Source organism: Panthera onca, chromosome A1 (genome assembly GCF_046562875.1).
Source record: "Panthera onca isolate mPanOnc1 chromosome A1, mPanOnc1 haplotype 2, whole genome shotgun sequence".
Lineage (NCBI taxonomy): Eukaryota > Metazoa > Chordata > Mammalia > Carnivora > Felidae > Panthera > Panthera onca.
The window spans coordinates 49,144,364-49,158,001 of record NC_138339.1 but is presented as its reverse complement, the minus strand read 5'-3'; the positions used below and the strand labels follow the sequence as shown (position 1 = coordinate 49,158,001).

The 13,638-nt window shown below is 45.1% G+C and overlaps 1 protein-coding gene across 1 annotated transcript in view; it reads left to right on the top strand.

Annotated features, from left to right (window-relative positions):
* Positions 1-13,638, top strand: part of ADAM19 (ADAM metallopeptidase domain 19) — an 82,849-nt gene that overhangs the window by 25,808 nt on the left and 43,403 nt on the right. The window contains exon 4 of the mRNA XM_060634847.3: positions 8,244-8,322. Coding sequence (XP_060490830.1) covers positions 8,244-8,322 — 79 coding nt within the window. The remainder of the gene's footprint in view (positions 1-8,243; positions 8,323-13,638) is intronic.

The window sequence follows — 13,638 nt, the reverse complement described above, 5'->3', positions numbered from 1 at the left end:
CTCCCTCTCTCTCTGCCCCTCCCCCACTCACGCTCTACCTGTCTCTCTCTCTCAAAAATAAATAAACTTAAAAAAAGTGGATTGAGGAGAAGCATTAGACAGGGTGGCATAAAAAGATTCTTTTGTTGCAGTCAACTCTGCAATTTGTATACTGATCTCCCCCCCTGCCCCCCCCCCAAAAAAAAAAAACTTTACGGAAGGATATGGGACAACAGATAGAATGTGTTGGGGAAAACAAAACAAAAAAAAAAAACAGCTGAAGAACTAGGGCTTGAACAGGAAGGATTTAGGAATTCATAGTTAGTCTTTTCAGGTGCCACCACTGGGGTGACTCTGCTCCAGCCATTTTCACCAGATGTCACCCATTATGGAATTTGGCGAAATGAGATTTGATTGTCTTGGCTTGTCACTACTGACTCCAGGTGCCCACAGTCAGTATGCAGGGACAGGGGAGCATTTGTCTGAATGCAAATCAGGGCAATCTTACTCCAAGAAGGTGGCAAAGATGCTAGAGGCTGGGACAGTTGTTGTCCATTACGATCTAGAAGGGCTCGCCAACATCCGACCTTCTTGACTGCGTCATAGCTGTGATTTGTGCTTTAGGATGTTAAAAAACCTGGGGCAGAGTTATTGGGATATTTAATCAGAGTCTAAAAGGGACGAAGCACCCACATTTAAGGTGGGTTGGTTTCTTGTCTTCACCCACCTGCTTTTTGTTTGTATGTTTTTTTTCATAGGAAAAATGAAATGGTCCTCTTTCCTAACATATTTTTGTAGGCCCAGTGATCTTAGAGGTTCCTTTTCTTCCCTTCCCCTTTGTCTTATTCACCAAGTAGATCTCTGAAATATGCCTGGTACCTCTTGTTTTGGCCCTTCCCTTCAGGTTGATCTGTTAAACAAACACTGTGGTTGTTTATCAAAATCTGGTTGCCAGAGAGACTGCTATCAGGTAATGTTTTCATTTTTAAAAATTTTCTGAGAAGTGGTAGAGATAGTACCCCATTTCTTTTAACTATTCTTATCCAGCTCCAATAAATACTCATAACAGGCTCTTCAGGACACTGTAGAACAAATCTCTAGACTCTTGGGTGACACATTTTGAGGTCCCTTATCTCAGGTCTCTAACACTTAAGCTCCCTGATCTCAAGAAATCAGCCATGTTTGCACAGAGAAGTTACTCGTTTTTGTGGAGTTAGCCAAGAGGGAGGCATGGAGAGGATTAAAGAAATACCCTGCTGGTCAAAGGAGTAAACAGTGCTCATCCAAACATCCTTTGGTATATAAAAGCAAAACATAGAACCAGGAGCTGGTGGGAAGGATGCCAGGTCTTATAGGGACTGGGAGAAGATGTAATGGGAAGTGGTTGGTGAAAAAGAGTGTTGATTTAATGCATTGTTGGGAAACTTCCTTAATAAAAGGCTAAAGAAAACATGCCATGTAGCTTTGGCTTTTTGCCAGGATTATGGGTAGCGCCATCTTGCTTCAAAGTGTTGCTTCTGGAGCTGGTCCTCTGGCAGTAATGATACTTGTTCAAGAAAGTCCTCGGGGTAGGAGGGGATCCCCACTCTTTAGATTAGGAATGATGTTTAAAGTCCCTCCTTCCTTGGCCTTTCTGTTCCCTCAAAAAGGAATGCCTCTGCCTGTGGGCCCCTGGACTTGTCAATCCTTATTTGGCTTTAGGGCCGTGCCTTTGGCATGTTGGTTTGTTTCCATTCCTTTGGAGTCAGAGGTGGAATGAGCACTGGTTTAGAAATCTTGGTTCTGAGACAGCTGTCTCTTCTCCCCTTTACTTTCTCCTTCTTCGAAAACAAAAGAAAACAAAACAATACTTACTGAGTTTGTTATTTTGTCCCAAATATGGGTAAACATAGGCTATTACATTAGAATAGCACTCTCTGCTTTTCAGAAACCCTTCCAGTGTCTGCCTGTCCTGGGCATCACTATTTCCATTTGGTAGAAAGGGAGACTAAGGCCAAGTAGCTTGTAACTGGCATAATGTCCCCTTGCTAGTTAAAAAATATTAATACCCGAAAAGAGTATTATGAACCCTCAGATACTCATTATCTGGATTTACCAGTTATCAAGATTTTGCCACATGTGCACATAGCTGTTCCCAGAGAAAATTATAACAGTGAATTGTAGAACACAAAACGGTATACTTTAAGAAGAGTTCTTTCACATTTGTTGATTTTACTTAACAAAATTTCATAGGCATTTGACAACAGCCCTGTGAAGTAGATTCTAAAATTCTTCCCATTTTATAGATAAGAAAACAGGCACAGAGAGTTTAACTGACTTGCCCAAGCTCACCGGAACTTGAAGTATCAGTGTTTGAATGTATGTTTCTCATTTGGTCCTTTCAGTGATGCTGTGAGGTAGTAATTATTACTCTGTTATTTGTGGTCTAGGAAATGGAGGGTAAAGGTTTCGGTGGCTCAAGTGAAGTAGTTCTCATACAAATACTGGTGAGCACATGTCAAAGTTCGATTTATCTCATTAATGCATTAATGGGAGAACCAGCAAGATGATAACTGGCTTAAAAGTTGGATAAGGGAAATATGTATCTATGTATTTTTTTAATAGTGAAAAAAATGAATGTTGAGATAAGATTGCTAAGTTAGACATAAAACTGGTTAATATCATCCTAGGGATGATGAAACCATAACGTTTGGAGTTATCTTTTCTACTGGGTGGAAATCATTTGCATTTCCTCTATTGTATCTTATTAGCATTTTACAAGTTAACATCTCATTTTACAGACTTGTACAAGAGCTGCCTTAATTAATTGTAAATAGTCTTTCAAAGCTACATCTCCCCCCTACAGAGTCCGAAGACCCTTAGCCTGGCCTCCCCGAGCCTGCCACGCCATGGTGCTCTTGTACGAAATTGAAAAAAAACCATACTCATCTTTTGCCTCATTTCTGGGGTTTGAAAGAACAGTTACCTAGAGAGTAGTGCAGCTGGTACTTGAAGTGAAGCTTTCTGAGCCCTGGCCTTTTCTTCTGTGCTGTGCTGTGCATCTTTAGGTTTGGGAGGGTGATTAGGAGGCTAGAAATGAGAAAAAGAATTTAAAATGTTAAAATTGATCCAGTGGAATAGGAGAATTCCCAGAACCTGAAAATCCCAGTATCACCTGGAAAAACTATTTAAAATACAGATTTCTTAGTCCTTCTCTAGAGAATATAATTCTCATTGGGGCTGGGCTGGGGCTTGAGATTTTATATTTTTTCAGTGTTTCCGGGTGTTGTGCAGTTACTCGGCTAAGTCCCATGGCTACGGCATTGGGAATATGAGCGAGAAATGACAGAGGCTTGCATGATCATCAGCATGGGTGGGCATGGTGAAGGTCTTCCAGGGGAAATAAGAGGGCTCAGCAAGGCTATACCTCCCCAAGCATCACTGGTGCTTAAGAGCTAGGATACTCTTTCTTGAAGGACCTAGAGGGAGCAAGATCTGGGGGAGGAGGTGTCAGTAAAAATAGCCACTGTGGCGTGAGCTAGGTAACGTTTACTTATACTGAGCATGGCTGCATTGGTTGTTTTTCAAGGTAGTTTGGAAATTATTATCACTTTATCTTCACCACGTGCTTATCTGAAGCAGAGGAAGGAGGACTGAACTCAGAGACGTTTTGCAAATTTGTTTTAGCCCTGCTGCTTCTCTTTCCAGAGGGAGTTTTAGAGATTGAAGTTTAGAGAGGCATTTGAAATTTGTCTGATAGTAAATAGTCCTTAAAGGGATTGTTCCGGTTTTGAAGGCACTAGGCTCTAGCAGAGGTGGGTCAGGGCTGTTTCAGACTGCAGTGTGCTTTTGGGGTCTGGCTGCACGTACAAACAGGGCCCTGGCCACCACAGGCAGCTCTATTGTCCTTCCCTGGAGAGTGACCTTATGTCTAGTATTTGAGAAAAAGCTTATTTTCCCAGGTGGGATTCAGTAGATGCAGGTTTTGGTAGAGGACATGGGGGTCTGAGTGACCTGGGTTTTGCCCACAGTGAGCATTTCTGTGCTAGCTGCTGTTAGTATAGGAATACTGTCTACCTGCTTTGTGGGCTTGTGAGCCTGGACGGTGTGTGTATGGGGTGGGGGAACACTTTGTAGAAACTGCTTTTCCATCAAAGCCAGTAAAAGGAGGGGGTGGGGTGGGAAATCTTGGACAGTCCTTCTCTCTTCCTGGACTCACATCACTCACAACTTGTTTCCTGAAAATCCTAATACACTCCAGTGGTGAGAGATGGCTTCCTGCTGATATGCTGAGCCAGCCCCTTGTCAGGGAGGAGATGAGAACAAGATGTGGCTGAAGAAGGGGCGGGTGGGCCAAGCCATGCTGCTCAGTGGCCCTGTGGCCCTCTCTCTGAGTCCTGAGAACACTGCCAGGGCACCCCATGGGCACGCAGGCATAGATAGGCCTGGCTCGGGGCAATGGAGAGGATTTGGAAGTTGTGTTTTGTCTATCGGTAGAATTGCACAGATGGTGGTGATGAAACATGACCCTTCCTTTTGCTTCTAGAAAGAAAGACCTTCCTGGCCAACATCTGTAACCCTATTTGGAGAAAAGGTTGTTGTTTCAAAAAACTAGCCCTGAAGTTCTTAACATACCCATCCCCTTTCTCCTGCCATGTGCTTTGCTTACTATATTTTTCTTGCATATATTCGCATCTAACAGTTCATGACATTTTTGTGACATCCCGTGTGTCTGCAAGGCAACTATCATTACCATCAAATTGTGGTTTGGACTGCTGGTTCTTGGAAGCGCTTTATTTTTATGCTTCTGCCTTCTAAGGGAGACAGAGCAGAAAAGTGCTTAAGAAGCATAGTCAGGGCCAACAGACCTGGGTCTGAAACCTGGCCCTGACATCATGCCATGAGAACTTGGACAAGTTAAATGTCTAAATTCCCAGTGTCCTCAATTACAAAACGGGGAAACAATTAGGACCTACCTCATAGGCATGTTGTACATAGGTGTGTTAAATGGTTTAACACTTCAATATGTGTGAACTGTTGTGATGCAACTTATCTGGTTTTTTCAAACTCAGAATGATCCAGGATGTGGTAGAGGCAGGAAGGTGATAGGGGCTTGGAGAATGAGACACTTTGATGTTTCTGAAGTTCTCCTACCTTAAAAATATTTTGAGGACTTGTGGTCTAGGGCGGTGGTTCTGCATCAGAATCACTGAGAGTGTTATTACAATGGATAGTTGGGCCCTAACCCCAGAGTTTCTATCCGCCCCAGTACATTTGGGCTGGGGTCCAGCAGTCTGCATTTTTAACGAATTCCTAGGTGATGCTGATGCTGCTGGTCTTGAAATGGCAGTTAGGTAGAAGAGGAAGCAGATTGTTCCATGTAGATTCAGAAGACAGAATGAAGCCAGTGGGTGCCAGTGACAGAGATAGATTTTGGTTCATTGTAAGAATGTTAACTGTTGTATGTAGTCTAAAATGGAGTGGGTGGTCTCATGAGTTCCCTGTCACTGGAGATGTCCAATCCTGAAGGGCCATCTGGCAGATTCCTACGCTAGGTAGAAGGTTCATTTGTTCATTCGTTCCTTCGCTTATTCCTTCTCCCACTTACTCACAGAATAAACATGTACTGCCTGCCTGGTACGTGCTGGGAGCTGGGGAGAAGCCCTGAATGAAGCACTTGTGCCCTTGCTCTTAGGGAGCCCACAGTTTAGTGAGTTTGGCTAAATGATTACGAAAGTCCCTTTCAACCCTGAGGCTCTGGGAGTCCTATGATAATGGTGTCAGATCCTCAGAATAAGAAGCTGCAGAAAGATGCTTACCCTTCTGAAGGTATGGCTGGGGACTGACCATAATGTGGACACCTATGAGGTTCAGTCTGGAATGTTCTCTTTGGAGCATCTTAATGTCACTGAATGAATGATTTTTTTTCCCCCTGAGACCCAGACTAGGCTGAGAATGTATTTACCAGGGGTGCATTTCCTCTGGGAAAATTCACATCTCCCCACTGGCACTGGGAACAGACCATTAAACTCTGAACCCTTTTCTAGCTGTCCATGATGCCATCTGTGAAGGCAGATCTAGGGAGTGGGCCTGCGAGAATAAGCTAATTGCCTTTTCATCTCTCTCAAGTGATAAACTGGAACATTAATGGCTGGGGAGAGTTAGGGGAAAATGGGTAGATTATATCAGTTTTTCTGGGTTCTTCCATCATAATCCCTGGTGAAAGCAATAATGATAATTGCTGACCTTTACAGAGCTTACTCTATGCCAGGCCTGGTGTTAAGCCCTTTTTGTGCATTTTGTTATGATACTCTTAATATAGCCCTATCAAGTAGGCATATTATCCTCATATTTGCAGGAGAGGAAACAAAGGTTCAGAGAGGTAAAGTAACTCACTCATGGCCATGGAGACAGTAGATGTCAGAGCTGGAATGTAAACTTCATTCTCTCAGACTCCAGACCATGCTCCAAGCTCCTAATGCTGAAAACAACTCATTCATTCAATTACTAGTTAAGTCATTCTTTCATTAAATAAATGTTAAGCACTGGTATGTACTGGTGCACTAAACAGCTTGGCCTCAGTCCTCCTGGGGCCTATGGTTTATCTCCCGCAGACAAATGGGTGACTCCTTCCTTGGATCCTTGGCTTATTAGGTGCTAAGGAGAAAGACATAGGGCTGGGAGACAGACCCTGCCAAGTGAGCTACAGACCCAGAGTTTTCATGTGAATGAGAGTTTCTCTACACAAGCTGGGTTTTGTACTTCGCTTTATTTTTACATTTTTCTGCTGGGTTTCTTTTCTTCTTGTCCAAGCCTTGATGTTGAAGGGCTTGATGTAGTAGAAGAGACAGTTCTTGTGACATTTGCCTTCTGGCTGCACTCCGGGAGTGGAGAGGAATCTCAGTCAGGAGTCCCAGAACTTACAGCCAGAAGTGACTCTGGAGACCGTCTTCAACGGACCTCGTCTTGCTGGGAAATGTCCCCTCTTCCAAAACCAGGGTTGTCTCTGCACATTCCTTTGGCTCTCTGCGCTGGCCTCAGTCTGTACTTCCTTCTTCTTAAAAGCAGTTTCAAATTAGGTTTTCAGGTTTCAAAATAAATAATTATTTTTAAAAAAAATCAACCAGTTTTTAGAAATCTGCAACTTAGATTGTGAACATCTGCAATGCCCTGAGATAACCACCATTAACAATGGGCATTTGCTTCTCCATGTGTTCTCAATGCCTACACTTGTGTGTATTGTTATCAGTTTTTCATTAGGAGGGATTTTTAAAATGTGTATTTTCCTGAAATGTATTGTTTTGATCTAACTCCATTTTTAAACACTTTTTTCCATGTTAGTACATCTAGATCCTCTTAATTCTTGTTTTGTTAGACTTCAGTTTCTCTTCCATGAGACACCTTTTTGCCCTTAGACTTCAACTTTCTATAGATGCATTTTGCTTTTAATGTGGCTGAGCTAGTTGAAACGTCCATTTGGCTCTTTTATTTTTCTTTTAACTTTTAGAGAAATGCTAAGAACCTTGTTTGGTGTTGCCTTGCCTTTGATGAGGGATTCTTAACTTCAGCTTCAAGGGGTCTGTGGCAAGAGAGAAACCAATGTGAAGTTTTAGAAAAGAAAAGAAAATAAGAATTTGTTGTAAGGGTAACACAGAAGAACTACCAGGTCTCAGGACATCTGAACCACTAGGTCTCAGCAAAGGCAGACAAAGGCAACTCTGGGAATCGAGGCAGCAGGAACAAAGGCACAGATGAATTGCTTCCATCTGTTTGGTTTTTGCAACATCACTCCATTGGCTTAGCTTGGAACATGGGCCACTCTTGGCCAGGGCCAGGTAGGACACCTTGATTGGCAGTCTCACCAGAACATGCAACAGGAAGGAAGGATTCCCATGAAGAAAAATTGGCGAGCCAATACTGCAAGTTGGTGGATGCAGTGCTGGCATAATTATAGGTACAAAAGAGTGTCCAAAGACCCTGGGAAATTTTAATATGGGTTTGCTTGTGTGTATTCCCAGGACCCAGAAAAAGTTGCGACCACTGCTGTCGTTTTGTCTCCTTCATCTGGTTGTGTTCATACTAAGTGATGATCCCATTAAGAACAAAATTAATAAACTTCCTCCTGGTTTTCTTTTTGTTCCGTAGGCCCTTAGGGCTGCTCATTTTCTTCTGCACAGAGATGCTTGGGTGGTTCTTCCTGGGTCATTTAGAATGACTGGCCACTGTTTCCAGGAGGGTGGAGGCCAACACCTAAAGAGACAAATGTCTATGTTTATTCTTTGCAGGTACCTTTTTGCTCCAGCCTACACAGAAACCCATTATACTCCAAGTGGCAACGCTCAAACCACCATGCTGAAATCTGAGGTGAGTTCAGGTCAGCAGGAATCTGTCAAGCAGCTGGCCTGTCCTGGTGCCACCCCCGGGAAGTGAGGAGATATGTGGTGGGCACAGTCCCTCCTCTGGAAGGATTGTTTGCCCTGACCCCAGACCCAGGGCATGAGCAGGAAAAGCAAAATGTGAATTTGTTGTTTCATAAGGGCTCCCTCTCCTCTGCTGACTAAAATGATCAGGCAAACAGAATATTTTAGGGTAAGTGCCTCTGACTACAATTGGCATAAATCATTACAAAGCATACATTTTCTCTGTTTTATGTTAATCACCCACATATTAACAAAAGTTTAAGTAAAAGGAATGATTTACTGGTAATCCTGCCATTGCACTTAATTAGATGTTTAATTGAGACTTTTCCATATGGATGTATAAGGTTTTGTAGTCTGCCTTTTTTAATGGGATTTTAGGTTTCATAGATTTTCTTGTTTTGCTGCCATCTTCATATTGGATATTTTCCCCCTCAAAAGTGTTTTTGAGTTTGGCTATTTGCAAAAAGATTTGTCACTTAAAAAATGGTCTTTCAAATGGTTTCTCAGAAGGATGAATTTTAGTCTGCTTCACCACACCCCACTGGTGGGCACTTAAGGTAGTGAATTGTCCACGTTTCATGGTCTGCTAGCTTTTCCTACTGAGGTACCTGCTAATATTCATGGGGTCAGATCAGTGGTTCTCAGCTGGGAGTGATTTTGTTTAAAGTGTTTCTTTTATTTAAACTTTTGTTAACATGTGGGCAACTCACATAATGCAAAGAAAATAGGATTCGGGATGATTTATATCAGTTTTAATCAGATGCAGTTACCCTAAAATATTCTATTTGTTTCTATGACCATTTTGGCCAGCAAAGGCTTGGGGGACACTTGGCAATGTCTGGAGCCAGTTTTTGACTGTCATGACTGGGAGGTGGATGCTACCAGCATCTGGTGGGTAGAAGCCAGGGATCCTGCTAAGTGTCCTACAGTGCATAAGGCAGCCTCTCCACAACAGAGGATTATCTGGCCCCAAATGTCAACAGTGCCCAAGGTGAGACACTCTGGATTAGAGTGACCCTTCTCGGACCGTGCAGATGAGATGGGGTGAAGAAGGGAAGATGGAACACCAGTGGTCTTCTGCCTTTGGGGCAGGACATCACACACTTTTGTGGCATATAGATGTGGAGGTGTGGTGTATAGGGCCAGAGGGTAGGTCCCTCTGCCTCAGTGCTCCTCTGGCAGCTTCCCGTGGAATCTTAGATTCCTGCATGGCTCATCTTTAAAATATCGCTGTTAGAGTGTAGATGTCCAAAAGGCCATGGCAGCCACCATCAGTCAGTAAAAGCTCAGATTAGTTTATCAGCTTAGCCTTGGATGGGGAAAGGGACTCAGGACAGCTAAGTTTTAATAGATCTAAGAGGTCTGGAGCATAGTAATCAGGTGGCTGAGGTGCTGTGTTGGATTGCTGCATGTGAAGATTAATGCAGTCTTACTCACCAAGACCTTCCTGGATAGGGAAGGAATTGGCAGTGTGGCCACTACCCGCAACAGGCAAGTTGGCTATGTCTTCTCATCTCTGGGGAGGCTATCCAGCTGTGGCTCCCCACCTTCTTCAGTATCCCTGGTCAAAACCTCTTCCATCATTGAGACTAAAGTTCTGTGCCTCCAGGGAGGGAGGGAGAGGGCAGGCACGCCTCGAAAGCCCCTACACATAAGGACCTCACAAAGCACGGTCCTCTCAGTTTGGCTCCTGCACTTCTCTACCCACAGCTCAAGAATGGGTCTCAGTGCACAAGTTTGCCATGAGCTCATACTTCCTGCTATGAAAGCCCCCTTGGGTGGCCCCCTCAGGCCGAGAAGCTGAGAAGGAATGCGATGACTTCATGACTGTTCATTTACTTGTTCTTTGTGCTCTCAGAGTCAGGCAGAGATGCTGTGAGGGCCTTTCAGATGGAAGAGAACTTCCCCTCATTCCCAGAACTCTCCTTCTTACGGAAGGTCTTGTTGACCAAAGCACATCCTAGCTGAAGTATGGGATAACCCATTGTTTTCTTATATCCCCTCCTGCAGGACTCTTGCAAAGCCCCCACCCGGCCTCAGGGAGCTCCTAGTCAGCTTTCTTATCTGGGAGCTGAGGGCTTCAAAGAGAAATGAGAACAGAATAAACCATTTGGCTGTGCTTGACCCCAGTGTTGAGAGCCATGCCCTGCTACCAGCCTGGGCCTGGGATAGTGGGAGCTCTGGAGCTCTGGGAACTTCCTCAAACTCATCAGCCAGGCCTGTAGGAGTTAGAGTTTGGGGTCTAAAGCCAGGGCTGTAGCCTTGGCTTTAACTAGCTATGTGACCTTCAGCAACCCTTTTGACCACACTAGTATTGAGTTTCTTCATCAGAAAACTGGATACGCTAACATCTGACTCTCAGAGCTGTAGAAGGGTACAATGAATCACTGGTTTTATGAGAATTTATAAACATCTCTCCCAACACCACATTTTATTCATGAGGAAATGGAGAGAAGAGAAAAAGTTAACATGCTTACCTTCAGATAACCAGTAAATGGCAAGGCTTAGACTAGAGCTCAGTCCTCCTTGGTGCTAGAAGAGAGAAGAGCTATAACAAATGAAGCCCTGTGCACTTTCCTGGGGCTGCTTTTGCCAGGGGTGGCTATGGAGTCTGGAGTCAGGCTGCTATCATTCCAGTCTCCACCTGGGTGTGTGACCTTGGGAAAGACTTGAAACCTCTCCAACCTTTAGTTTCCCCCCACCTCCTTTTTTTTTTTTTTTTAATTAATTTATTTATTTTGAGAGAGACAGAGCATGAGTGGGAGAGGGGCAGAGAGGGAGAGAGAGAGAATACCAAGCAAGCTCCACACTGTCAGCACAGAGCCTGACGTGGGGCTTGAACCCACAAAACCGTGAAATCATGACCCGAGCTGAAATCAGGACTCAGGTGCTTAACTGACTGAGCTACCCAGGTGCCCCTAGTTTCCCTTTTTAGAAAATGGGAATAATAATATCTACCTCCTAAGGCTGTGAGATTGTCAGAATTAAAAGGAAAAAATCGACATCAGTTTTTTTATCCAGTAGTAAGGGCTGGATAGATGTTAGCCCTTATTGTTTGTAACAGGAAATGGTGGGATCATTATCACACACGATGATGTGTGTGAAAGCCCCTGGTAAATTTAAAGCATGTTACAAAAGTCAGTTGTTAATGCTATTTCAGAGAGCACTCAGTGAACACATCAGTCCAAAGATGTACAAAGAGGTACAGGGATCCTTCACTCCTCTCCCTGGATCTGAATTCTCTTTATCTGTAGAGGTACTTAGATTTTTGAAACTAGCTGACCCCCATTCTGAACTTCTTGACTCCCCGTCATTCCAACATCTGCTAACCCCTTTTACTCCGTAAAAGCCAGGCCCCCTCTTCCACTTGTGAATGATCCTGGGCCGTGGAGTTCATGGCCCTATAGCTTCTAAGGATCAGGTTCAGAATCTGAGCATTTGATGATGCGTCTCCAGGTCTTGGAATCTGGGGATGGGGGGAGAAACCATGTGATAGTCTGGCATTTGCAAGCAGATGTAATCATGGCTGGAAAAAAAGGTTGTCCCTGCCTCACCTTGTCTCATAGGTGCAACACAGTGGCTTTCCTTTGTGCACCTCTGGTCAGGATCTGACTTGTTTGATGTTCAGGAGAGTTTGATGCAGAGAGGGGCTGCTGCCTGTCCCTCCTCCAGAGGGCCTGAGCCCAAATGGGTGGAGGAGCCGCACTGCTGGCCAGTGGGTTGTCGCCAGGTGGAAGGGCATCCACCAGTGGTCTGGGGACTGACCCTGAACTGAGTGCCAGCCTGGCCCATGTCCTGTGATCTGACGGCATGGCTCAGCTGCATGGGACATAGAATTGGTGTGGCGATGACTGAGGATTCAGGCTCTTGGTTGGCTTCCAGCTCTCTCGAGGCCACATTTTGCCTTTGACAAGGAGAATTTAACGCCTATAACATGATCACTAAGGTTTATTGCCGGCCACTCTGGGCCAGGCACCCTGCACTAGGTCCTTGATGTACTGTATTCTCACAGCCACCTCGTGAGGTAGAGACTGAAGACACTGGAGGTCTGAGAGACGTTGTGAACTGTTTGCATCGCTGGCAGGTGTGGGAGCTTGTGTTTAAATCTGGCCTGGCTGTGCCAAAATGCTTGAATTTAATTATTGGGCTGTCCTGCCTCGAGGTGGGTGGAAGGTGGAGCCAGAGAATATGCAGGAATGGGTTAGCTGTCTCCTGGGTCACATCCTTGCCAGCTGGGGATCAAAGAACAACTACAAGCAAGTGTGGTCCTGGTGATGGATCACTTGGATTGTTCTATAGGCTGATGCCCGAGATTTCTTTTTTTTTAAAGGTTCTATCTACGCCCAACGTGGGGCTCAAACCCACAACCCCAAGATCAAATGTCACGCGCTTCACTGACTGAGTCAGCATGGCATCCCGTGATGCCCGAGATTTCTGATTGGCCCCGCTCTGCTTTGGGGGGGAAAGAGAGAGCTCCTGGGTCTGCAGCTACATAGCTTATACCCTTCCTAAGACCTTTGCGGAACCTGGCTCTGCCCTGGGGATTTTCCCTTCTCTCTGTTCCGACCAGCTTCTCTCTCTTGAACTATCGGGGAAGAGGCTTGGAGGAGCGCATCCCTCGTTATCACCCTGTAGGGGAAAGTCGTGGTTTGTGCTTCAGTGCTCCCACAGCTGTGTTGGCCTCGTAGATGCTCTTGTGCGCCTACTTATGAAACACTCTGCTGGCACCTCCCAACTTTTACTTCAAGCCTCTCTTCACAGTTTGTAATTAAATCTTTGTATGGCTTTTTAATTAAGATTGGTTATCACAAGCCTGTAAGCCCCAGGAACGCTGGAGCTGTGTCTGTTCGCTCCTTGCTGTGTCTCCCGGGCCTGGCTGGGGGGCCTGGCGCATGGCGCGGTGCTCAGCAGCTGTCTGTAGTCACGAGGAGTCCAGCCAGGTCAGGACGACCAGATGGCTGTGAGACACAGCAGTGAGAGAAGAGCATCAGAGCTCCATGCATCCATGGATACAGGTGCCAAGTCAAGTCTGATCCAGACACACAGGGACTCAGGGGAGGTGGGGAAGAAGGGGGGCTGTTGGATTCCCAGGGCTGCCATAGCAAAGCAGTGTGAACCCGGGAGTGTAAAACGCAGTTCCGGAGGCTGCAAGTCCAAAATCACAGTGTCAGCAGGGGCCAGGCTTCCGCTGTAGTCCCTTGGGAGGAATGCTTCCTTGCCTTTTCTAGCTTCTGGTGGCTCCTGGCAGAGTCTGTGGTGC